Source organism: Coregonus lavaretus, assembly GCF_964263955.1.
Source record: "Coregonus lavaretus genome assembly, chromosome: 32".
In the NCBI taxonomy this organism is placed as follows: domain Eukaryota; kingdom Metazoa; phylum Chordata; class Actinopteri; order Salmoniformes; family Salmonidae; genus Coregonus; species Coregonus lavaretus.
Genome location: NC_140019.1, coordinates 10108233 through 10135204, shown reverse-complemented (window position 1 = coordinate 10135204; position 26972 = coordinate 10108233). Strand labels below are relative to the sequence as shown.

At 44.2% G+C, this 26972-nt stretch overlaps 1 protein-coding gene across 2 annotated transcripts in view; it reads left to right on the top strand.

The window, feature by feature from the left end:
* LOC311107628 (platelet-derived growth factor receptor beta-like) overlaps positions 1-26972 on the top strand; it is a 44325-nt gene extending 17353 nt beyond the window's left edge. The window contains exons 2-23 of one of the 2 annotated variants that reach the window (XM_084150150.1): positions 7751-7826; positions 8186-8467; positions 9063-9320; positions 9689-9819; positions 11751-11916; positions 12856-13036; positions 13477-13592; positions 13897-14020; positions 14320-14528; positions 14853-14947; positions 15084-15213; positions 15340-15444; positions 15739-15849; positions 16096-16255; positions 16785-16951; positions 17831-17949; positions 22349-22471; positions 22669-22780; positions 23330-23429; positions 23547-23652; positions 23974-24263; positions 25230-26972. In XM_084150150.1, coding sequence (XP_084006276.1) covers positions 7778-7826; positions 8186-8467; positions 9063-9320; positions 9689-9819; positions 11751-11916; positions 12856-13036; positions 13477-13592; positions 13897-14020; positions 14320-14528; positions 14853-14947; positions 15084-15213; positions 15340-15444; positions 15739-15849; positions 16096-16255; positions 16785-16951; positions 17831-17949; positions 22349-22471; positions 22669-22780; positions 23330-23429; positions 23547-23652; positions 23974-24263; positions 25230-25383 — 3288 coding nt within the window. In that variant the 5' untranslated portion in view covers positions 7751-7777 and the 3' untranslated portion in view covers positions 25384-26972. Of the gene's footprint in view, positions 1-7750; positions 7827-8185; positions 8468-9062; positions 9321-9688; positions 9820-11750; positions 11917-12855; positions 13037-13476; positions 13593-13896; positions 14021-14319; positions 14529-14852; positions 14948-15080; positions 15214-15339; positions 15445-15738; positions 15850-16095; positions 16256-16784; positions 16952-17830; positions 17950-22348; positions 22472-22668; positions 22781-23329; positions 23430-23546; positions 23653-23973; positions 24264-25229 lie in introns of both variants that reach the window. The other variant, XM_084150149.1, reaches the window with a different exon arrangement.

The window sequence follows — 26972 nt, the reverse complement described above, 5'->3', positions numbered from 1 at the left end:
GATAAGGGGTCTGGTAGTGAACTACAGTGGCTTAAGAAAGTATTCATACCCCTTGACTTTTCTACATTTTGTTATAGCCTGAATTTCAAATTGATTCAATTCAGATTGTGTATCACTGGCCTACACACAATACCCCATAATGTCAAAGTGGAATTATGTTTTTTGAAATGTTTACAAAATAAAAGTATTCAATCCCTTTCTTATGGCAGGCCTCAATATGTTCAGGAGTATAAATTTGCTTAACAAGTCACATAATAAGTTTCATAAACTTACTCTGTGTGCAATAATAGTGGTTAACATAATTGTTTAATGACTACCTCATCTCTGTACCCCACACATAAAATTATCTGTAAGGTCGCTCAGTCGAGCAGTGAACTTCAAACACAGATTCCACCACAAAGACCCGGGAGGTTTTCCAATGCCTTGCAAAGAAGGGCACCTATTTATAGATGGGTAAAAAAAAAAAAAAGCAGACATTGAATATCTCTTTGAGCATGTTGAAGTTATTAATTACACTTTGGATGTTGCATCAATACACCCAGTCACTACAAATATACAGGTGTCCTTCCTAACTCAGTTGCTGCAGAGGAAGGAAACCACTCAGGCTTCACCCTAAGACCAACATTGACTTTAAAACAGTTACAGTTCAATGGCTGGGATAGGAGAAAACTGAGGATGGATCATCAACATTGTAGTTACTCCACAATACTAACCTATTTGACAGAGTGAAAAGAAGGAAGCCTGTACAGTATACAAATATTCCAAAACATGGATCCTGTTTGCAACAAGGCACTAAAGTAATACTGCAAAAAATCTGGCAAAGCAATTCACTTTTTGTCCAGAATACAAAGTGTTATGTTTGGGGAAAATCCTACACAACACATTACTGAGTACCACTCTCCATATTTTCAAGCATAGTGGTGGCTGCATCATGTTATGGGTATGCTTGTAATTGATGAGGACTGGGAAGAAAATAAACGGAATGCTAAGCACAGGCTAAATCCTAGACGAAAACCTGGTTCAGTCTGCTTTCCACCAGTTGCACAATCCAGGTGTGGAAAGCTCTTATGCCTTGTTCACACATTCCGTTTTGGAATACTGACTGTCCAAACAGCAAGATACAAGTGACCAAATCAGATTTGTGTGTATTCAGACAGCAGTCATTTGCTGACATGGCTATGCTAGTGGTCATAGTAATGATGGGTGTGTAGGCTGATTGGTGGTGGTGCTCATGCTTCCTATCGCTCAGAAGTTAGCAGGTGACAACAATGCTTGCCATGGACGTTTCCCAGTTGCTTTGAATGTTCTAAATCATAGTGTAAAAACACCTTTAAAGCATCAAAGTGTAAGATGATCCAACATTCAAAATGAGTCATTTTTGGTTAGCCACAGCAGTCAACTAGCTAGCTAGGTCGCTGTTTAGCTTTCTAGCACATTCACAAATTTGTTTGTAAACAATTAACAAGTTAGCTACCACGCCATGTTCTTGTCACACTGTCAATAGAGTAGCTAGCAAGTAACAAGACATGCCAAATAACAGTCTAACAACCACTTGAGGGCAAATATACCAGATTTGACCGTTCAGACACAATTCGCTAGGCCAGGAATCACATTTCTATCTGACTTCAACCATCTACGAAGGTGGTTTGAAATGTGGATTGAAATATCAGATTCCATGTGGCTTTTGACTGTTCAGACTGCATGAAAAAATAACAGATTCGAATCGGAAATGGAAAAAATTGGATTTGAGTTTTAGAGACTTACCCAGAAAGACTCACAGCTGTAATCGCAGCCAAAGGTGATTCTAACATGTATTGACTCAGGGCATTGAATACTTATTTAATCAAGATATATTAGTGCTAGATTTTTAGTTTTTTTTTACAGATTATATACTTTTTCTTCCACTTTGACAGAGTATTTTGTGTAGATCGTTGACAAAAAAATTACTATTAAATCCATTTAAATCCAACTTTGTAAGACAATAAAATGTGGAAAAAGTCAAGGGGTGTGAATAATACTTTCTGAAGGGTAATAGGGTATGATTTGAGATTTTACCTCAGTGTTGAGTTTTAAAATACAAAACTACACATTGTACCACCATACCAGCTTATCATTAAATAAAATCCCAAATATGGTTTGTTGTTGCCGTTCTGTGGTTGCCGCTATTGCCTAATCACTTTTGTTTACTTGGAATCCAATTAAGGGTTCGATACGACAGTGGAATAGTTTTAGACCCAACAACATAGTGTTGCAGAGGCACACACTGACCCGTTTGTTAGTTAGACAGAACGCTGTTAAAACAAGAACAAAAACTCTGACATTGTTCTGTCCCTGTGCAGTGAGCCATCACATACCTCTCCTTTGAACCCATTCAGAACATAGAACCGGAATGTTGTGTACAGAACTCACATCTCATTATTGAATTCCATTGTATTCTAAGAGCCACATCTACTCTGTTTAGTCTATGTCGATGATTAGCCCTGTGCTCTTTCTGTGGCATACAGTATCTTTGGATTAGGAACAGATTGTGCTGTCATGACATGTGTTTTATATCGTAAGCTCCCAACTTAGTTTGACCTAACCTTGTTGGTCTTACAAGAGTAAAAGGCATCCATCATGATATGAGCATATCAGTAGTGTATGTGAAGAGATATTCATGAGCTGTTATGAGATCAGAATGTTCAGACCAACTCTGAGTCCCACCCTCCCCATGCCTGAGCTCACTAGTAACCAGCGTAGGAGGGAACAACACCCTTACGTTAACCTTTGAGTCGTCTATGTCCCTCTCAATCATCTTGTCTGTCATAAGCCATTTACTGTATGAAGGACAAGTGTAAAATAGAAACTCTGGGTGGGGAGTTTGTCTTTAACACACTGGTCAAACTCAATATACTGGGTGTGACGAGGTGTGAATGAAGGAGTCAGGCGCAGGAGGTAAAACACCGAAGTCCAGAGTTTATTCCATTTACATAAATCAAACGCACCCAGCGTCAAAACGAAACTATAACAAGGGAAAATATTCCACCTTGGCAAATACAACCGAGCTACTCGCTCTCACAATAAACAATCACTCACAAAGACAAGGGGAACAGAGGGAACACTTATACACATACTAATTAGGGGAATGAGCACCAGGTGTGTGTGATTGACAAGACATGACAAGTGCAGTGATGAGAATGGGATCGGGGCGAGTCGGATGGCGATGGTGGAAATCCCTCAACATGGAGGGATCGAGGATGTCCGTCCTTGGGACCCAGCACCGTTCCTCCAGACCATACCCCTCCCACTCCACGAGATACTGAAGGCCCCCCACTCGACGCCTCGAATCCAGTATGGAATGGACTGAGTACGCCGGGGCCCCCTCGATGTCCAGAGGAGGTGGAGGAACCTCCCGCACCTCAGACTCCTGGAGTGGACCAGCTACCACCGGCCTGAGGAGAGACACATGAAACGAGGGGTTAATACAGTAATCAGGGGGGAGTAACAACCTGTAAGTAACCTTGTTTATCCTCCTCAGGACTTTAAACGGCCCCACAAACCGTGGACTCAGCTTCCGGCAGGGCAGGCGGAGGGGTAGATTCCAGGTCGAGAGCCAGACCCAATCCCCCGGTACGAAAACCGGGGCCTCCCTGCGGTGGCGGTCAGCGTTCGCCTTCTGACGATGCACGGCGTGCTGGAGGCGAATGTGGGCAGCGTCCCAAGTCTCCCCCGCGCGCCAAAACCAGTCATCCACCACAGGAGCCTCGGTCTGGCTCTGGTGCCATGGTGCCAGGACCGGTTGGTAACCCAAAACACATTGGAAGGGTGTTAGGTTAGTGGAGGAGTGGCGGAGAGAGTTCTGAGCGTATTCTACCACTCCCCCGGCCAGTCCTGACAGTAGGTCCGCAGGAACCTACCCACATCTTGATTCACCCTTTCCACCTGCCCATTACTCTCGGGGTGAAATCCAGAGGTCAGGCTGACCGAGACCCCCAGACGTTCCATGAACGCCTTCCAGACTCTAGACGTGAACTGGGGACCTCGGTCGGACACTATATCCTCTGGTACCCCGTAGTGCCAGAAGACGTGAGTAAACAGAGCCTCCGCAGTTTGTAGGGCCGTGGGGAGACCGGGCAGAGGAAGGAGGCGGCAGGACTTCGAAAAGAGATCCACAACGACCAGGATAGTGGTGTTACCTTGGGAGAGGGGAAGATCAGTAAGAAAATCAATACTAAGGAAAGACCATGGTCGTTGTGGAACTGGTAAAGGTTGTAGCTTACCCACTGGGAGGTGCCCAGGTGCCTTACTCTGGGCGCACACTGAGCAGGAGGAAACATACACCCTCACGTCCTTAGCCAAGGTAGGCCACCAGTACTACAGTCAGGCAGCGCATTGTACGACCGATACCTGGATGACCAGAGGAGGGTGACATGTGTGCCCAGTAGATCAGACGATCACGGATAAGCGTAGGCACGTACTGCAGCCCAGCTGGACACTGCGGTGGAGATGGATCTGTGCGTAATGCCTGCGCTATATCCGCGTCCATCGCCCATACTACCGGCGCCACAATGCATGAGGCCGGGAGTATTGGGGTGTTGTCTCTGGGCCTCTCCTCTGTGTCAAACAGCCGGGACAGTGCGTCTGCCTTCAAGTTCTTCGTACCCGGAATGCATGAGAGTGTGAAATCAAACCGGGTGAAGAAGAGGGCCCACCTGGCCTGACGAGGATTCAGCCTCCTAGCTGCCCGAATGTACTCCAGGTTACGTTGGTCTTTCCAGACGAGGAAAGGGTGTTTCGCCCCTTCGAGCCAATGCCTTCACACCGTCAAAGCTCGGACAACAGCCAGCAGCTCCCGATCACCAACGCTGTAGTTCTGCTCCGCCGAGCTGAGCTTCTTCGAAAAGAAGGCACAGGGGCGGAGCTTGGGTGGCATGCCCGAGCGTTGGGATAAGACAGCACCTATCCCTACCTCGGACGCATCCACCTCCACTGCGAACGGTAGTGATGGATCGGGGTGAGCCAGTACCGGGGGTGGAGGTGAACAGACCCCGCAATCTACTGAAGGCCAAATCAGCCTCAGCAGACCAGCGGAGCCGGGACGGCCCACCCTTCAACAAGGAGGTAATGGGAGCTGCGATCTTGCCAAAGCCCCAAATATACCTCCGATAGTAGTTGGCAAAGCCAAGGAAGCGCTGCACCTCCTTCACCGTGGTTGGAGTCGGCCAATTACGCACGGCTGAAATGTGATCTCCCTCCATCTCCACACCTGTGGGATTAATGCGGTATCCGAGGAAGGAGATTGACTGCTGGAAAAACTCACACTTCTCTGCCTTGGCATAAAGATCATTCTCCAGCAGTCGGACCAGTACCTTGCGAACCAGGGACACATGTTCGGCGCACGTAGAGGAATACACCAGGATGTAATCGATGTAGACCACCACACTGCGACCAAGCATGTCCCGAAACACCTCGTTCACAAAGGACTGGAAAACGGATGGAGCATTCATCAAACCGTAGGGCATCACCAGGTATTCATAATGCCCCGAGGTTGTGCTGAATGCTGTTTTCCACTCATCCCCTTCCCGAATACACACAAGGTTGTAGGCACTCCTGAGGTCTAATTTGGTGAAAAAAACGGGCCCCATGCATTGACTCAATCACTGAAGGAATGAGGGGAAGAGGATAACTAAATCGTACCGTCACCTTATTCAGTGGTCGATAATCAATGCACGGGCGTAAACCGCCATCTTTCTTCTCAAGAAGAAACTTGAGAAAGCAGGTGAAGTGGAGGGACGTATATACCCCTGGCGCAGGGACTCTGTGACGTATGTTTCCATAGCCTCCGTTTCAGCCTGCGACAGGGGATACACATGACTGCTGGGAGGTACGGCGTCTACCCGAAGGTTTATCGCGCAATCCCCCTCCCGATGAGGTGATCATTTAGTCGCTTGCGTCTTGGAAAACGCGAGCGCCAGATCATGGTATTCGGGGGGAATGCACACGGTGGGAGTGCCGTCTGGACTTTCCACCGTGTTCGCACCAACGGAAACACCTAGACACCTACCCGGACACTCACGCAACCACGCCGTAAGAACCCTCTGCGGCCATGAAAAATTGGGGTTGTGAAGGGCTAACCACAGAATACCTAAGACTACAGGGTAAGCAGGAGACTCAATAATAAAAAAAGTGATCTGTTCAACATGCGTCTCCTGTGTAATCATGGTGACTGGTACAGTAACCTCCTTAACCAACCCGGACCCTAATGGTTGACTATCAAGTGCTCTGATGGGGAGTGGAATGGATAGGGGAACCAATGAAATGCCCTATCCATAAAGTTCCCAGCTGTGCCTGAATCGACTAGCGCCTTACACTGGGAAACTACCAGGTGATCGGGAAAGGAGAAAGATAAGGTACAGTGCGCCACAAAGGGCTCTGAACAAATTTGGGTGTTCGTTACCTGGGGTGATGCATGAGTACCCTGCCTACCGCCTCCAGACCCAAAAGAACGTTGACTGTGACGTGAGGTGGATTGTCCCTTCGTGCCACCAGAGTGGCACTGTCGCTGTCCTCCTGCGCCCTCTCGACCGGCGGCTCCCCCCAGCTCCATCTGCTCGGGGTCAGAGTTGTCTGGAGTGGGAACAGGCAGACCCCTACCAGGACAACTTCTGGCTGCTAGCAGATTATCCAGCCGGATGGCCATGTCCACCAGTTGGGAGAACGATAGCATGGCATCACGGCAGGCTAGCCTTAGGTGGCACCGGAAATGGTCAATCAGGGCCTGCTCGTTCCACCCGGACCCCACTGCCAGCATCCGGAACTCCAGCGCGTAGTCCTGTGCGGTCCTCGTCCCCTGCCTTAGATGGACCAGTCGTTCGCCCGCCACTCGACCCTCAGGCGGGTGATCGAAAACGGCCCGAAAGAGGCGAGCAAACTCCCAGTAGTCCTCCAACGCGGCACCTCCCTCGTTCCACACCGCGTTGGCCCACTCCAGGGCTCTCCCACAAAGGCAGGAAACGACGACGGATACCTTCTCCCGCTCCAGTGGCTCCGGCCTGATGCTGGAGAAATACAGCTCAATACGTGCAGCCGTCCCATCAAACGCCGGTGGCCGGGATATCTGGATCCCTCCAGGGGCTGGGGTGTAGGTGGCTTGATCCGGTTGACCAGCTGGTCTCGATAGAACCCGATCCATCGCTTCCCCCAAGCTGGCCAGCATCGAGGAATGCTCCTGGACCCTTGCCACAACTCCAGGCATGCGGTCTTCTCCTGCTGACTCCATTCAGCGGGTTAGTGATTCTGTGACGAGGTGTGAATGAAGGAGTCAGGCGCAGGAGGTAAAACACTGAAGTCCAGAGTTTATTCCGTTTACATAAATCTAACGCACCCAGCGTCAAAACGAAACTATAACAAGGGAAAATATTCCACCTTGGCAAATACAACTGGAAGAGTAGCTCAACCGAGCTACACGCTCTCACAATAAACAGTCACTCACAAAGACAAGGGGAACAGAGGGAACACTTATACACATACTAATTAGGGGAATGAGCACCAGGTGTGTGTGATTGACAAGACAAGACATGACAAATGGAGTGATGAGAATGGGATCGGCAGTAGCTAGTAAGCCGGTGACGACGAACGCCGAAACCTGCCCGAACGAGGGGAGGCAGCCTCGGCGGAAGTCGTGACACTGGGAGGAATGTTGTGAAGAAAAACAGGGGTTATAATGGAGACTACAATAATCAAAGTGTTTTTCTTTTTAATCTGTTTGCAGAATAATTATCTCCTGAAGCCAATCACCATGAGGAGTGTCAGAATATCCACTCTCCATCTGACAACCCTACTTACAGGTGAGAGGAACAACCACACATCATGAATATCATGAAAATATACTGTGAGGTATAACATCACTAGGGCCTGAGTCTTTCCTGGTTAGGTTACATGGTAGGGAAAAACTCCTGGACTAATTTGCCATTGAGATTGTTCTTTAATCTGGAACACAAAGAGCATCGATCAGCTTAAAAGGATCTGTCATTAACGGTGCATCATCATCCCTCCTTCATAGCCCTCCAGACTGTTCACATCCCTCATCACTGTGTAATTGGATGGATATCTGAGTTGTTATTGCTATCTTAACCTTTGACCCTTGGCCTGGGGATCTAGCTATTTGACCCCAAACCTGACCTTTCCTTGTTTGTGTTGACTGCAGCTCTTCTACACTTCTGTCCTGAGTTCTGTTGCCTGGAGATATCCCCTAGCAACAGTGAAGTCGTCATGGCAGCGGGTGACTCAATGATCTTCACCTGTTCTGGCTGGGGGACGGTCGGATGGAGGTTCAAGCGGGATGACAACGTTCCCTATTTTGGAGTGGAGAACCAGAACACAACCAGTGTTCTCATTCTGGACAACGTGACGTGGAGCCAAACGGGAGTATACGTCTGTGCCGAGGCTTGGACTGACGAGACTACAGAGGTGGCAGTCTTTGTGCCGGGTGAAAACACTGTTATAACTTTAAAATTAGATTAAGATCAATTTATTGGTCAATTGCACACAAGGTCCAACTGAAATTGTACTTCCGCTTTTAACACAACCCCTTCGATAGACACACATACAGTACATACAGGTTTTTTGGAGAGGTGCGCAGGGCTGCCACACTGGGCATCCGGCGAGCTGCTGTGGTGGTTAAGTGCCTTGCTCAAGGGCACAACGGCAGGCAATGACACCAGCGACCCTCCGGTTGCCAGCTCACTTGCCTTCAGATCTTTCCCGTTGGACCCGGGATTCAAACTGGCAACCCTCTGGTTACTGGCTCGTCTCTCTAACCGCTAGACTACCTGCCGCTCCCTTTACACTCTGTCACAGCTATTGTACTTTTACAAAGATAGGTTAGGTTAGACAACTGTTATGTTCCCACTGCCCAGGCAAATATTGGATCTTGTAACAGAGAACTCAGCTTATAGGCCTCAATATCTAGGTTCAATCGTCATATATTTAGTAAATATTTGTATCCCTCACATGGAGTGAAATGATTCCTCTTATCCCTCAAGTGATGCTAAGTCTTCCCGTCCCTCGCCTTCCTCACACAGACCCTGATGTGTGGTTCATTGAGAGTTCCCACGGCATGGTGACCAAGACCAGCGAGGAGGGGACCATCCCCTGTGTGGTCACCAACCCCCAGATCAACGTCACCCTCTACGAAAGGGACAGTGACATGCACCTGAAGGGGGTCTACATCCCCAGTGAGGGCTACAGAGCGCCCCTGGAGGACAGGACCTATGTTTGTCGAGGAGAGCTGAACGGGGAGGAGAAAGAGTCCCAGGCTTTCTATGTCTTCAGTATTGCTGGTGGGTACCTGGCTGAGGCTGGGGGTCAGAGATGGGGCTGGGGATTGTAACAACAAAGGAGACTAGAGGCTAGAGACCTAGCGTTTCATGACATGCATTGTACTGTACAGGCCATGTATTTCTTTGTTGATATGCATGTCTGGCTGTAACAAAGACAGTATTGCAAGGGTATCAATCTATGGTCTCACTTAAAAGGCTATCAAGCTGCTGTATATCAGTGATATTGCTAAGTAAGCAATATGTTCTCTTTCACCTTGAGGTAATGTCTCAAAAATAACAAGGAACTCTTTATCTCTATCCCTCTCTCTCTCCCTCATGCCCTCCCTCTCTCTTTCTCTTCTTCTCTTTCCACACACTTCCCGTGTTAGTCCCGGAGACGATCGACGCCTACATCAATGCGTCCAAGACGGTGCTGAAGCAGGGCGAGCCTCTGACAGTGAACTGCACGGTGCACGGAGTGGAGCTGGTCTACTTCTCCTGGGACTATCCCAATAGAGATGTGAGTGGGAGAGAAGAGAGGAGAACAGGCGCAGAGTAAATTACGTCAAGATGTCTGTGTAGCCACACCTAGATGTGTTACATCCCCAGGAAATCTCATTCATGACAGACACATGGTTTTCATATCATCGTTCATAATACAGTACATTTATGGTGGTGAAAGTGTTTAAGTTTGAAGGCCCTTGAGATAGGATTTCACTGATAGATATACAGTTGAAGTCGCAAGTTTACATACACTTAGGTTGGAGTCATTCAAACTCATTTTTCAACCACTCCACAAATTTCTTGTTAACAAACTATAGTTTTGGCAAGTCAGTTAGGACATCTACTTTGTGCACGACACAAGTAATTTTTCCAACAATTGCTTACAGACATATTATTTCACTTATAATTTACTGTATCACAATTCCAGTGGGTCAGAAGTTTACATACATTAAGTTGACTGTGCCTTTAAACAGATTGGAAAATTCCAGAAAATGATGTCATGGCTTTAGAACTTTCTGATTGGCTAATGGACATCATTTGAGTCAATTGGAGGTGTACCTGTGGATGTATTTCAAGGCCTACCTTCAAACTCAGTGCCTCTTTGCTTGACATCATGGGAATATCAAAATAAATCAGAAAACAAATTGTAGACCTCCACAAGTCTGGTTCATCCTTGGGAACAATTTCCAAATGCCTGAAGGTAACACATTCATCTGTACAAACGATAGTACGCAAGTAGAAACACCAAGGGACCACGCAGCCGTCATACCGCTCAGGAAGGCGGCGCGTTCTGTCTCCTAGAGATGAACGTACTTTGGTGCGAAAAGTGCAAATCAATCCCAGAACAACAGCAAAGGACCTTGTGAAGATGCTGGAGGAAACAGGTGCAAAAGTATCTATATCCACAGTAAAACAAGTCCTATATCGACATAACCTGAAAGGCCACTCAGCAAGGAAGAAGCCACTGCTCCAAAACCGCCATAAAAAAGCCAGACTACGGTTTGCAACTGCACATGGGGACAAAGATCGTACTTTTTGGAGAAATGTCCTCTGGTCTGATGAAACAAAAATACAACTGTTTGGCCATAATGACCATCGTTATGTTTGGAGGAAAAGGGGGGTGGCTTGCAAGCCGAAGAACACCATCCCAACCGTGAAGCACGGGGATGGCAGCGTCATGTTGTGGGGGTGCTTTGCTGCAGGAGGGACTGGTGCACTTCACAAAATAGATGGCATCATGAGAAAGGAAAATTATGTGGATATATTGAATCAACATCTCAAGACATCAGTCAGGAAGTTAAAGCTTGGTCGCAAATGGGTCTTCCAAATGCACAATGACCCCAAGCATATTTCCAAAGTTGTGGCAAAATGGCTTAAGGACAACAAAGTCAAGGTATTGGAGTGGCCATCACAAAGCCCTGACCTCAAACCGTTAGAACATTTGTGGGCAGAACTGAAAAAGCGTGTGCGAGCAAAGAGGCCTACAAACCTGACTCAGTTACTTCAGCTCTGTCATGAGGAATGGGCCAAAATTCACCCAACTTACTGTGGGAAGCTTGTGGAAGGCTACCCGAAACGTTTGAAGTCCACCCAAAGCTAAAATAAATCATTCTCTCTACTATTATTCTGACATTTCACATTCTTAAAATAAAGTGGTGATCCTAACTGACCTAAGACAGGGAATTGTTACTAGGATTAAATGTCAGGAATTGTGATATATTGTAATATAATATTATAATAATATGCCATTTAGCAGACGCTTTTATCCAATGTATTTGGTTAAGGTGTATGTGTATGTAAACTTCCGACTTCAACTGTACATGTGGATCAAATCAACACATACTGTTAAACTTGTAGAATCTGATATTACTCAGTTTGTACTTCCATAGCCTTCTCTTAGAAGGAATAAAAAATGTATGCACCCCTTTCCTCCCCTTTGTCTGTCAGGTGGACTCCATTGAGCCTCTGACTGACGTCCTGTCATCGCAGAGGATGCGCTCATGCCTCATAGTCTCCAAGGCAACGCTGGCCCACACTGGCCAGTACGTGTGTCATGTCCACGAGGGTGTCCAGGACCAGAGCGCCACAGCCAACGTCAACATCACCGTCCTCGGTGAGGAGACAGGAAGAGACTCTCTCAAAACAAACAATGACTGGATAGCTTATTATTAAGGTTATTTTTTAGACGGAAAGAGCATCACTCATAATATGAACCCCCATGCACTAGGCGAGAGAGAGTTCTGTGAAAATAAATACATATTTTTTAGCATGTAGCTAGTGAACGTCACTGAAAATACAAACACAACATCTGTGTTTTGTGTGAGAAAGTCAATTAAAATCCAATAATATTGAATTATTATTTTTGATAACATTTTATACAAAGTGTCCAATCTGAGAATTAAACTGAATTTTTATTTTTTAAATCTGTGTTTTCCCCCCCTTACCTTTGACGTCACTTCAAATAATTGAACTGCATCTAACACGCTGCAAATTGAAAGTCAGCAGAACGTTTTTTTAAGGTTAAACCCAACATTTTTCTCTTTCACCCTCTTTGAGGATTGGATGTAACCTAAGATACCGTCATGCCTCTGTGAATGCTTACCCTATTCCCACTGAGGTGTGTTATATTTAGGCCACGGTAGCCAAACATGTATAAACTGCCTTCTTCATAGAGCCAGGGCATGCATGTTGTAAGTCTTTCTCTCTACAGGGCTCTGAGCCAATACTCTGGACAGCCCAGTGGAAATGACAGATCCTCATTTCAGTCTACAAACAGTTCAACCATTTGAATAGATAGCTTTGTAATCACCTCAGTCTATACAATATGGACCTACTATACTTAGCAGCTATACTGTAAACACAGTGATCTACACTTAATACTCTTATATAGTAGTTACTTCCCTTGCCCTGGGTGCCTGTCTGTTTCAGCTTTTCAACTTCCATTTGTCAAGCTATTTATTCCCTAACGCAGGCTACATGTTCTTGCAAGATGTCTACAGAGGTACTATACTTATTATGTGGTTACTAACTAATGACAACCTTCCTCTGTCAGAGCAAGGCTTCGTGGAGCTGAGATCCGCCCAGGAGCGTAACATCTCGGCCCAGCTGCACCAGAACGTAGAGCTGAGGGTGGAGATTGAGGCCTACCCTCCTCCACGTGTGCGCTGGACCAAAGATGATGCCACGGTCAATGGGGACAACACCGTCATCACCAGGCAGGAACATGAGACCAGGTGAGACTACCTGGACGACGATCAATTCGAATCAATTTGGAGATTGAATTGATCAGATTAGATCAATAGAGTGGGTTCTATTTGTCGTTACATGAAAGTATAAAACAGATCAGGCAACCGGATTTACAATCCCACTTGTGTGGTATGGACGTTAGCAACTCATTGGGTAATTTAGGCTCTAAGAGATGGTCTTAGTCTGTCTGTGGTTCTTGCTGGGTGTTGAGTGATTTAGTCTTGCTGTCTGAGAGGATTGGGTAACCTGCTGTCTAGGCTTTATCTGCTGTTGACTGATAGAGACTGGATGTCTCAGGAGGTTTTAAGGTTTTAGCGATGTTGATGGATTGATTAAGATGAACACATTTTTCCAGGAAGACTGAACCGTTGTGAATAATTTCATGACATTTACAACTGTGTGGTTTTCCATTACCCCTCTATCTCAGGTACGTCAGCACGTTGACCCTGGTGAGGATCAGGACAGAACAAAAAGGCCTCTACACCGTTCACGTCGCCAACGGAGATGACACCAAGAAATTGACCTTTGATCTGGAGGTCAAAGGTGAGTCGCCTTTGCAACCAATGTAAACCAACGTGGTGTATCTCTGTAGTCTGTTAAGTGGTTCCTTCTCCTCCTTTACCTTTTGTCATCAGCACTGATTTGAAAGAACTGCATCCACCATGGATGTAGCTCCATTGCTTTCACACTCCCTATGCTTTGAGATCAGTGCAAATAAATGAGAGGCGATAATAATAGAAAGTCACTTAAGACTATTGAAATTCCACCCTGGCTCAACATATACCTACACTTATCATCTAGAGTCATGGGATATGTATTTCCTAACCCTGTACCCCTCTCTGTGTAGTCCCCCCTCAGATCACAGACCTGTCGGACCACCACCTCCCAGGGAAGAGGCATGCAGTGACCTGTGTGGCTGAGGGAGTCCCCTCCCCCACCATCCAGTGGTTCAGCTGTGACACCATGCTCAAGTGAGTCATGTCATCGTCATCATCATCATCATCATCACACTGTTAGTGTCTGGGATTCTGTCACACTCTGGACACTAGAGGGCAGACTTTGCTTAAACTGGTTTTAGTTTAGTTTTAGTAGTTGCAGTTTAAACTGATGTCAGGCCATTTGTGTTATTAGACAGCTTCTATACCAGAGTACATTAGCTCACAGCCTTTACCTCAGACACACCTGAGTAGAGGTAGCAGTAGTATTTCACCTTTACTGCTGTACTATTGAAACACCTGTAGTAACGTTATCATTATAACATCTCTCCCAGGTGCAGTAATCGGAGCACAGTGTGGCAGCCCCTAGTGTCAGACCCTGAGACCCTGAGCGTCCAGACCAACGTCAGCTTCAACGAGAGCCGTAAGGTGGGCCAGATCCGCAGCCAGGTCATCTTCCACAAGCCCCAGCAGGTGACCGTCCGCTGCGAGGCCAGCAATGAGAGAGGACTCCGCAGGAGGGACGTCAAACTGGTGTCCAGCAGTATGTATCAAAAAAAATAAAAAAAATAATGATGCTATTACCATTATCTAAGAACAATATTTTATCTATGGGGATTTTTGTATTTCAGTGTGTCTCTACCTAAGGGGTTCTATTTATCTAAGTGCATACTGTAACTAGACTAAGTCGTGGAGAGTTGCAGGGTGTACTGTGCAGGCTGTTGGTTCCAGTCCAGCACTAACACAGCTGATAAATAATGGTTTATGTATAAATAATGGTGTGAATGTTAATACTAGGAACAAATGTTCTCTGTGACTATGTCAATTATGTAATAGTTGGATATTAATGTTCTGTGTTGTGTTCCAGCTTTGTTCTCCCAGGTGGCAGTGTTGGCTACGGTTCTAGCCCTGGTGGTCATCCTCATCATCTCCATCATCATCCTCATCGCTGTGTGGAGGAAGGTGAGACTACACAAAGACACAGTGAACAATGTTTAAACAACTATGCAAAAATGCATTACGATTACTAACTCACTCATGGTATTACAATGTGCCTGAGTGATTGGGTAACTCTCACTCTTGTGTGTTGCCTCAGAAGCCTCGTTACGAGATCAGGTGGAAGGTGATCGAGTCAGTGAGTCTGGACGGACATGAGTATATCTACGTTGACCCCATCCATCTGCCCTATGACCTTGCCTGGGAGATGCCCCGAGACAGCCTGGTGCTGGGTAAGGACTAGGAACCATGGGGGAACGGGGTACCCCCAATCTTTATTTGATGGTGTATTTAATAGGGACAGATGCAAGTTACATATTGACTGTTCTGATTTGGGCAGTATTTGTGTTGTGTTCCAGGTCGTACTCTTGGGTCCGGAGCATTCGGCAGGGTGGTCGAAGCGACCGCATATGGTCTCGGTCATTCCCAGTCCAGCACGAAAGTGGCAGTGAAAATGCTCAAATGTAAGTGAGAACAATAATCTTCAGCATAGAGGTAGTTTTAAGCCTGTATGCCAGTCTGTTTTAATAATAATAATAATAATAATAATAATATGCCATTTAGCAGACGCTTTTATCCAAAGCGACTTACAGTCATGCGTGCATACATTTTTGTGTATGGGTGGTCCCGGGGATCAAACCCACTACCTTGGCGTTACAAGCGCCGTGCTCTACCAGCTGAGCTACAGAGGACCACCCATACCCATACCCCATGCTTTAGTTCTCTGACCTCCGACCTCTCTGTCCTCTGACCACCAGCTACGGCCAGGAGGAGTGAGACACAGGCTCTGATGTCAGAGCTGAAGATCATGAGCCACCTGGGGCCTCACCTCAACATCGTCAACCTGCTGGGGGCCTGCACCAAACAGGGTGAGCCCATCACCACAGCAACATTCACAAGCTCACAGCCTAATGTCATTAGTCTCTGAAGTCCCAGACCTAGGGCAACAGCATGTATGCGGGAACATTGTTAATGTGGGAGGCAACCCATCTGCCTAGGGAGACTATAACGTCGTAGCTACAAACGTTTTTTTTGACTAACTATGTAATCGTATGTGTAAATTCTTCCCCAGTGAAAATAAATTATTTCCCTTTTTGTGGCGCTCAACCTCTCAGGCCCTCTCTACCTGGTGACAGAGTACTGTCGCTATGGAGACCTGGTGGACTACTTACACAGGAACAAGCACACGTTCCTGCAGTACTACGCTGAGAAGAACCAGGAGGACTCTGGCTGCCGCATCTCTGGAGGGAGCACTCCTCTCAGCCAGAGGAAAGGGTGAGAGCTACCTCCTCATCTGGGGGTTCACTCAGGTTTTCGTTTGGAAGATAAAGAAGAGGTTAGCTCTCACCCTTTCCTCTGGCTGAGTGAAACAGTGCGTGGATCAAGTACAACCACATATTAATGGGAGAAAAAAAGACATACATATGTAGGATCTTAATTTGATCACCCTGTTGCAGGATAACTTTTCTGCAATGCAGGAAAGGTAAACTTGTTGTTTATTTGAGGTTTTAGAAGGATTCTGAAGTTTGTCGTTTCCACTTTGAAATTTAGTAATTACAGTTTAGGTTTAGTTACAAAAAATGTATCAACCACAAAAAAAAAATCCATTAATTATAATCCACATAATAATTTGCATTTCCTGCTGCTGCAGGATTATTTTCCTGCTGTAGCAAACTGGCTCAAATTAAGATTCTACATCTGTAGACTTTCAGTCACAAAAATGAGGCCATACAGACATAGAACTGGCCATGTGTTTTTTTTCTCCATTATACATTATCCTAATGTGTCCCAAATATCTTGGCAGCTACGTGTCATTTGGCAGTGAGTGTGACGGTGGTTACATGGACATGAGTAAGGACGAGCCCACAGTGTACGTCCCCATGCAGGAGCTGAAAGACACCATCAAATACGCTGACATCCAGGCTTCTCCATATGAGTCTCCCTACCAGCACGACCTTTACCAGGAACAAGGTACAGAGTCCAAGAAATACAGAGCCATAACAAAGCCCAAGCGTACTGTATACTTTGTATACTTTAGGTCTATGATATGCCAAACATATGGGAAGCACATGAGATCAAGAAAGGACAGGAGGATGGGAAAGGACAGTTTTATTGTTTATTTTACCTACAGAAGCCTCTATGTATACCTTATGATCCCTTATTGATGTCACTTGTTAAATCCACTTCAATCAGTGTAGCTGAAGGGGAGGAGACAGGTTAAAGAAGGATTTTTAAGCCTTGAGGCAGTTGAGACATGGATTGTGTATGTGTGCCATTCAGAGGGTGAATGGGCAAGACAAAATATTTAAGTGCCTTTGAACGGGGTATGGTAGTAGGTGCCAGGCGCACCGGTTTGTGTCAAGAACTGCAATGCTGCTGGGTTATTCACGCTCAACAGTTTCCCGTGTGTATCAAGAATGGTCCACCACCCAAAGGACATCCAGCTAACTTGACACAACTGTGGGAAGCATTGGAGTCAACATGGGCCAGTATCCCTATCTTCCTACTATCGAGGTGTACCCCATTCAAGGACACTTAAATATTTTGTCTTGCCCATTCACCCTCTGAATGGCACACATACACAATCCATGTCTCAATTGTCTCAAGGTTTAAAAATCCTTCTTTAACCTGTCTCCTCCCCTTCATCTACACTGATTGAAGTGTATTTAACAAGTGACATCAATAAGGGATCATAACTTTCACCTGGATTCACCTGGCCAGTCTGTCATGGAAAGAGCAGGTGTTCTTAATGTTTTGTATACTCACCTGAAAATCTATTCACCTTTACGTTGTCTCTCTTTTTGACCTCATTAATGAACCCTTCAATCCATGTCTCTGCTCTATCTCCAGACCAGAACACAGTGGACTCTGCCCTGTTCATCAGTGACTCTACCACCCTCAGCTATTCTGACCTCATCGGCTTCAGCTACCAGGTGGCCAAGGGCATGGAGTTCCTCGCCTCCAAGAACGTATGTAATGTTCTATTTATTCAGCCTTTATTTATTACATGGAATCTAAAGTGCAGTAGATATGGATATAGAATGTACTTCAGCATCAATAGTTAATGTCCCGTCTGACCTTGGCTTCCTGTAACCCTGATGTTTAAATGGGCAATCAGCAGTTGAAACAATAACAAAGCATCTTCACCGTCACTGTTTTGGTTAAAAGCTGATCGATGGGCTTGGAGAAATGTAACCTCTCTCAAATAGACAGAGCTATGGATGCAACAACTGATATAAAATGATAGTTTGATATATACACTGAACAAAAATATAAACGCAACATGTAAAGTATTGGTCCCATGTTTCATGAGCTGAAATAAAAGATCCCAGACATTTTCCATATGCACAAAAAGCTTATTTCTCTCAAATGTTGTGCACAAATTTGTTTACAAGTTTACAAAAGGCCACTGTAAAATGTGCAGTTTTGTCACACAACACAATGCCACAGATGTCTCAAGTTTTGAGGGAGTGTGCAATTGGCATGCTGACTGCAGTAATGTCCACCAGAGCTGTTGCCAGAGAATTGAATGTTAATTTCTCTACCATTTTAGAGAATTTGGCAGTACGTCCAACCGGCCTCACAACCGCACGTGTATGGCGTTGTGTTTGAGCATCATAATGTACGGCTCCATGTCACAACAATCTGTACACAATTCCTGGAAACTTCCATGGCCTGCATACTCATCAGACATGTCACCCATTGAGCATATTTCAGTTCCAGCCAATATCCAGCAACTAAGCACAGCCATTGAAGAGGAGTGGGACAACATTCCACAGGCCACAATCAACAGCCTGATCAAATCTATGCGAAGGAGATGTGTGGTGGTCACACCATATACTGAATGGTTTTCTGATCCCCACACCCATACCTTTTTTTTAAGGTATCTGTGACCAACATATGCATATCTGTATTCCCAGTCATGTGCAATCCATAGATTAGGGCCTAATTTATTTATTTCATTTAACTGATTTACTTATATGAACTGAACCTCAGTAAAATCTTTGAAATTGTTTCGTGTTGCATTTATATTTTTATTCAGTATATATATAGTTGAAGTCGGAAGTTTACATACACTTAGGTTGGAGTCATTCAAACTCGTTTTTCAACCACTTCACAAATTTCTTGATAACAAACTATAGTTTTGGCAAGTCGGTTAGGACATCTACCTTGTTAGGACATCTACCATCTATCTAATTACCTTGTAATTTTTCCAACAAATGTTTACAGACAGATCATTTCACTTATAATTCACTGTATCACAATTCCAGTGGGTCAGAAGTTTACATACACTAAGTTGACTGTACCTTTAAACAACTTGGAAAAATCCAGAAAATGATGTCATGGCTTTAGAAGCTTCTGATAGGCTAATTGACATCATTTGAGTCAATTGGAGGTGTACCTGTGTATGTATTTCAAGGCCTACCTTCAAACTCAGTACCTCTTTGCTTGACATCATGGGAATATCAAAAGAAATCATCCAAGACCTCAGAAAAAAGTATGGTTCATCCTTGGGAGCAATTTCCAAATGCCTGAAGGTACCACGTTCATCTATAAAAATAATAGTACGCAAGTATAAACACCATGGGACCATGCAGCCGTCATACCGCTCAGGAAGGAGACGCGTTCTGTCTCCTAGAGATGAATGTACTTTGGTGCGAAAAGTGCAAATCAATCCCAGAACAACAGCAAAGGACCTTGTGAAGATGCTAGAGGAAACAGGTACAAAAGTATCTATATCCACAGTAAAACGAGTCCTATATCGACATAACCTGAAAGGCCGCTCAGCAAGGAAGAAGCCACAGCTCCAAAACCGCCATAGAAAAGCCAGACTACGGTTTGCAACTGCACATGGGGACAAAGATCGTACTTTTTGGAGAAATGTCCTCTGGTCTGATGAAACAAAAATAGAACTGTTTGGCCATAATGACCATCGTCCTGTTTGGAGGAAAAAGGCGGTTGCTTGCAAGCCGAAGAACACCATCCCAACCGTGAAGCACGGGGGTGGCAGCATCATGCTGTGGGGGTGCTTTGCTGCAGGAGGGACTGGTGCACTTCATAAAATAGATGGCATCATGAGGAAGGAAAATTATGTGGATATATTGAAGCAACATCTCAAGACATCAGTCAGGAAGTTAAAGCTTGGTCGCAAATGGGTCTTCCAAATGGACAGTGACCCCAAGCATACTTCCAAAGTTGTGGCAAAATGGCTTATGTATAACAAAGTCAAGGTATTGGAGTGGCCATCACAAAGCCCTGACCTCAATCGTATAGAACATTTGTGGTTAGAACTGAAAAAGTGTGTGCGAGCAAGGAGGCCTACAAACCTGACTCAGTTAAACCAGCTCTGTCAGGAGGAATGGGCCAAAATTCACCCAACTTATTGTGGGAAGCTTTTGGAAGGCTACCCGAAACGTTTGACCCAAGTTAAACAATTTAAAGGCAATGCTACCAAATACGAATTGAGTGTATGTAAACTTCTGACCCACTGGGAATGTGATGAAAGAAATAAAAGCTGAAATAAATCATTCTTAAAATAAAGTGGTGATCGTAACTTACCTAAGACAGGGAATTTTTACTAGGATTAAATGTCAGGAATTGTGAAAAACTGAGTTTAAATGTATTTGGCTAAGGTGTATGTAAACTTCCAACTTCAACTGTAAAAAATTATACATTAAATACAATTATTTGACAACAACAACAACAACAAATTGAGGCTATACAGTGTTTGTTTACATACATTTGGTTTACAAACATTGGAGTAAAACAATCTTATATTTTGGGTCCTGATGGGGTACAGAATCCATTGGTGGAAGAAGTACCCAATTGTCATACTTGAGTAAAAATAAAGATACCTTAATAGAAAATGAATCAAGTAAAAGTGAAAGTCATCCAATAAAATACTACTTGAGAAAAAGTCAAAGTATTTGGTTTTAAATATAAAAAAATATATACTTAAGTATCAAAAGTAAAAGTAAATGTATAACTCATTTCAAATTCCTTATATTAAGCAAACCAGATGGCACCATTTTCTTGTTTCTTTTTTATTTACGGATAACCAGGGGCATACTCCAACAAAGCATTTGTGTTTAGTGAGTCCTTCACATCAGAGGCAGTAGAGATGCCAGGCATGTTCTCTTGATAAGTCCGTGAATTGGACCATTTTCCTGTCCTGCTAAGCATTCAAAATGTAACTAGTACTTTTGGGTGTCAGGGAAAATGTATGGAGTAAAAAGTACATTATTTTTTTTAGGAATGTAGTGAAGTAAAAGTAGTTTTACTTAAGTACTTTACACCACTGACAGAATCAGAATCCCTTTTACTGTCCTACAAGAGGAAAATCTTGGCACAGCTTACACAGGAATACCTAAAACAAATATGAAAACACAGAAGAAACAAACAACAGTGTTGGTGATGCTTACAGAGGACTGGGTGTTATCTATCCTCACGGCCTGAGGTCTGCCACTTCAACAGTTGTGGATCCAGCGAATGATGTTGGGAGATACGTCCAGGTTATTGAGCTTCTGGATCATAGTGTGTCGTTGGATGGTGTTGAAGGCAGAGCTGAAATCCACGAACGGGATGTGTGCGTAATTTCCCATTCCCTCCATGTGTTCCAGCAGCCTGTGCAGCCTGCAGACCACCGTGTCATCAATTCCTCTCCCCGCTTAGTAACAAACTGGTAGGGATCAAGGGAGGAGTGAAGGGTGGGTAGTAGTAGGATGTTAAGAACCAGTCTTTCCAAGAAAATCATGATCAGTGACGTGAGAGCAACTGGCCGGTTGAACTCAGTCGGGGTAGACATTTTATGAATGGGGACGATGGTAGATGTTTTCCATAGGGTGGGGATTGTGCCAGTGGAGGGGAGTCAGTGAAGTGGAGGGCATCCAGCAGGTTCTCACAGATTCTGGATCATAGTGGGTATCAAAACGTGGATAACAAAACGTGAGAAGTAGTGGTTGAGGTCGTTGGACAAGGCGATTGGGTCATCATGGGCAGGTGGAGATGGTTTGTCAGAGTAGCCTGCCAACTTCCTGACTTTTTGAAAGGCCTGCTTAGCGTTCATGTTGCTGAATTCCTCCACCTTCTCCTTGTACCTTAGTTTGCTCATTAGATGGCATGTTTGAGGGAGCTGTTCAGTTGGCGTAGGGACTGCATATCCCGATGGGAGAACGCAAACTTCTTCGTGCTTAATGCGTTTTTGATCTCACCATTAATCAATGGTTTGTCGTTCGGAAATACCCTGGTGGTTCTTGTGGAGATCACACAGTTTATACAGAACTTTATACTGTCCGTTATTGTGGTACGCATTTCATCAAAAATGAATGTAGCAACTGCAGATTGCCCTTTTAACCCTCTCCTCCCCAGTGTGTCCATCGTGACCTGGCCGCCAGGAACGTGTTGATCTGTGAGGGGAAACTGGTGAAGATCTGTGACTTTGGCCTAGCCAGAGACATCATGCACGACTCCAACTACATCTCCAAAGGCAGCGTGAGTGGCAGGGTCACTCATACACATACACATACACATGAAATAACACAACGTTTGAAAGATAACAGTAAAACACCATTTAAACACCATAAATTACAACTTTCAACCGACTTAAATTGTAAGCTATAACTGCTGCTGTAACCTACCTCTCAGTACCTTGCTGATGCTAACATTATCTCTAATTCTGGCCCTTTCAGACGTTCCTGCCCTTGAAGTGGATGGCCCCAGAGAGTATCTTCCATAACCTGTACACCACCCTGAGTGACGTGTGGTCCTACGGCATCCTCCTCTGGGAGATCTTCACCCTTGGTACGTGGACGGGAAACGGAATCCATTCATTATTAACTGATAGATCGAAGACGAGATTACTGTTTGATTAAACCGAAACAACCCATTAACTGGAATTAATTCAGAAATATCAGTAGTAGCATGAGCAGAACTTTTGATTAGATTACCTCGTTTATTTAATGTATGTTAGTATAGAGGTTTCAAAAGGCTGTCAATACCGTGTTTAAACAGACAGGCAATAAAGTTGTCTTATGAGGACAAGACGATCAGCTTGTCTAATCCTGAGTCTATTTAGGGTCAGATGAGGTCTTGTTGTTATTAGCTACAGTCAGGGTTTATTATCAATTCATTTTGGGATTTTTACAAATGCTTTTGGAAGTGCCGTGACAAGAAGAGTACCTATTGAGAAGTGGTTAATTTGGCGTGAAACCGCGTGAACGTTTTTCATGGTAAACAAAATAGGACAGGATTCTGGTATAATTCGAGATCTGAGAACTTTTGGACACTGCTGATTCAGCATGACTTCAACAGATCAGCCTTTAAATATTTGAATGGTTGATCTTTTAACAGGAGGAACCCCTTACCCTGACCTTCCAATGAATGAGCTGTTTTACAGTGCCTTAAAGAGAGGCTATCGCATGGCCAAACCTAACCACGCCACAGACGAAGTGTAAGTCTCTACCATCACTCTCAAACACCTCTCTCTAATCATGTCTTCTGTCAGTGTTCTTTTTTAGTGACATGTTCAGTTAAAATGTTCAACTAAGGAAGTAATTCTGTCCTCCAGTTATGAAGTGATGCAGAAGTGCTGGGATGAGAAGCATGAGAAGAGGCCAGAGTTCTCCTTTCTGGTGCACACCATGGGGAACATGCTCACTGACAGCTATAAAAAGGTATCCTATTAATATAGGAGTTTTTCCCTTTACACAATGCATCTGAGGACAAACAGTATTTCCACGTCCACCTATGAAAACTATCAATGTTTTTGCAAAATGCATCATACGGGGATGATTTCTGTATTTTGAAAGTTACATATCTTAAAAACTTGATTGCTGACAAGCAAAACATTTTGGGACTATGTCAACAATGGACTAACGAAACAAATACCAAAAGATAGTTTTTGGGTGGAGTTTTCCTTTAAGTGTGTATTGACTATGGACAGATCTAACATTGATCACTGAGATGTATCTAATTGACTATAATTATTGGTACAGAGATACTGCCAGGTCAACGACGAGTTCTTTAAGAGTGACCACCCGGCCGTGGTCCGCACCAAACCCAGGCTCTCCTCCCCCTTCCCCACCCCAGCCATCACCCCCTCCACCGCTCCTGACACCCCCCAGGACCTCAACCCCTACCCCCTAACTGGAGACTTTAGACCGGAGGCAGATGGAGAGGAAGTGACGGCCTCCTACAACGACTACATCATCCCCATCCCGGACCCCAAGCCTGAGGAGGAAGTCTTCTCCGAGGCCAACAGCTTGCCAACGGAAAGCCCCGCGAGGTATGGCTGTCTAACATACTTCCTGACTACAAACACTGACTGACTGACTGACTGACTGACTGACTGCAGATGTGTGCCAAGTGCTGAGCATGCTGGAAGATAAGGCATATTTACTCTAGAGGACCTTGTATCATTACAACACCAACCCACACAGCCATATGCGCGATTGAGACAAAAGCTGTTTTATCTTACCATGTGTACTGAGTGTACAAAACATTAAGAACACCTTCCTAATATTGAGTTGCACCCTGCACCCCCCTCTTTTGCCCTTAGAACAGCCTCAATTCGTCGGGGCATGGACTCTACAAGGTGTCGAAAGCGTTCCACAGGGATGCTGGCCCATGTTGACTCCAATGCTTCCTACAGTTGTGTCAAGTTGGCTGGATGTCCTTTGGGTGGTGGACCATTCTAGATACATACGGGAAACTGTTGAGGGTGAAAAACCCAGCAGCGTTGCAGTTCTTGACATAAATCGGTGCGCCTGGCACCTACTACCATACTCCGTTCAAAGACACTTAAGTATTTTGTCTTGCCCATTCACCATCTGAATGGCACACATACACAATCCATGTCTCAATTGTCTCAAGGCTTAAAAATCCTTCTTTAACCTGTCTCCTCCCCTTCATCTCTCTACACTGATTGAAGTAGATTTAACAGGTGACATCAATAAGGGATCATAGCTTTCACCTGGATTCACCTGGTCAGTCTGTCACGGAAAGAGCAGGTGCTCATAATGTTTTGTACACTCAGTGTTACATTTTGAGGATTTTGCATTACCTATAAGGATTGTGCATACAGTACACAGGATATTTCAACTGAAACCTCAGACAAGCAAAGCTGGCTTAAATATGACAGTTTAGGTTTTACATAGTTTGGATTTGTGGCGCAATGCTGTGCTCAAAGTATAGTTTTTACCTAAAATCCCACGTTTGTTTCTAAAGGAACGTGTGTTGTTATTCCCTGTAGTTCTCTGGCTCTGGAGGAGGACGGAGCTGATTCCATCTCCCAGGAGACAGCAGAGGCAGACACCATTCCAGAAGAGGACGGTCTCCATGCCAACCAGGCTCTGATTCCACTGGAATCTTCTGGAACACCGGAAGTGGAAGACAGCTTCCTGTAGACCTTTAAGAAACTTGGTGAATGTATAGCAACATTCCTGAATAGCTGTAGCGCGGGGATGGGAAACTTTGATGGGAGTGGGGGCCACCATTTTTTTGTACTTATCTTGAGGGTCCGCAGTGGCACACATGTCTGCGTACCCACATGCATACCCCATTAATGCAGTCAGATCCGGCCCTAGTTAATTTCCTGCCACCAGTTGCCCATCCCTGCTTCAGTGGATTAAGACAACATATTGCGATTTCAATGAGAAGGTGACCCTAACAACAGAAACAACTTCCACTGCTTTAGCAAATATTTCACAACTGGTACTTTCAAAATAATTCTGTGCTGAAAATCAATTCAAAAATCTATAATTACTTAGAGACAGTGACATGTATTTAATCAATGATGATTGTTGATTGATGATGATTTTAATGTAATCAATGCAAAATACTCCATATTGAAGGGAGGGACCATTTGCAAACCCTTCACATAATAATGAAGATTAAAAAATACCAGTACACATAAGAATAAAAATGTAGGATTTTAAAATACTGTAGTAATATGGTCACTATTGCAGTGTTTTCTATGGGGATTTGTCTTGTCATTTTTCTATTATGAAGATGAAAACATTAGGCTTCCAAAACCCTTTCAGTTTTTTATTAAAATCACTAAAAGTGTAACATGTACTGTTACATTTTGGTTGTGTGAAAAAGTTCAAATTTGTTGATGGGTAGGCTACTTTAGTTAGTAAAAACATTCATGAACACATCATCTTATGGCATCTATACTTCTCAATATCAATGGGATATGACATTCTAGTTGCACTGAGGTATATTTTCTTTGTGTTTTTTATTTTATTTTTACAAATGCGTACTTTCTATTTCAAGTTATTTCACAGAAATATAATGAATTTTGAGAAAATAGACATACATTGGCCTTAATTAAGCAGAATATGGTACACTCAGTAAATGTTATATATCAAAATAGCATTTTATGTTGTCTTGAGTTTTATATAGATTTCTTTTTACATTTTATATAACATTTTGTTTAAACAATTCTGTATACATTTTGCACTTTACAATGTTTAGGAAAACATGAACATTTCCAAGAAAGGGATTTAGGTTCAGGACATAAGAGATTGAAGGATGTCTGAGAGGTATGAACAAATTGTATGTTTTTACACGGAGGTACTGACTGAATTAGAAATAATCTGAGCATATCACTGCCTTAGCACACCTGATACAAGATTAGTACGTTGTTGTGTACTGTGACTATGACTGATCTAATATCTTTGAAGTGCTTTTGTATTGTATAAAGTTCTATGAGAAATACAAATAGTAGGCCTAATGTTAAAATAAGCTTTTCTTTGGGAGGATAACTTTATACAAATATGCATATTTGTATATATTTGTCACATGATGTAGGAACACAGAATGCAGAACACGCAGGAATGCAGAACTCACACACTACATTATGTAGAATATTAACCATACACACGCTACTGTACCAAAGCTTTTCTGTATGTTTACAAATGTATTTTTTTATGCAATATTTTGTATGTTAAAAGTGTTTATGTGAAAATAAATGTTTCTAATGAAAATATGA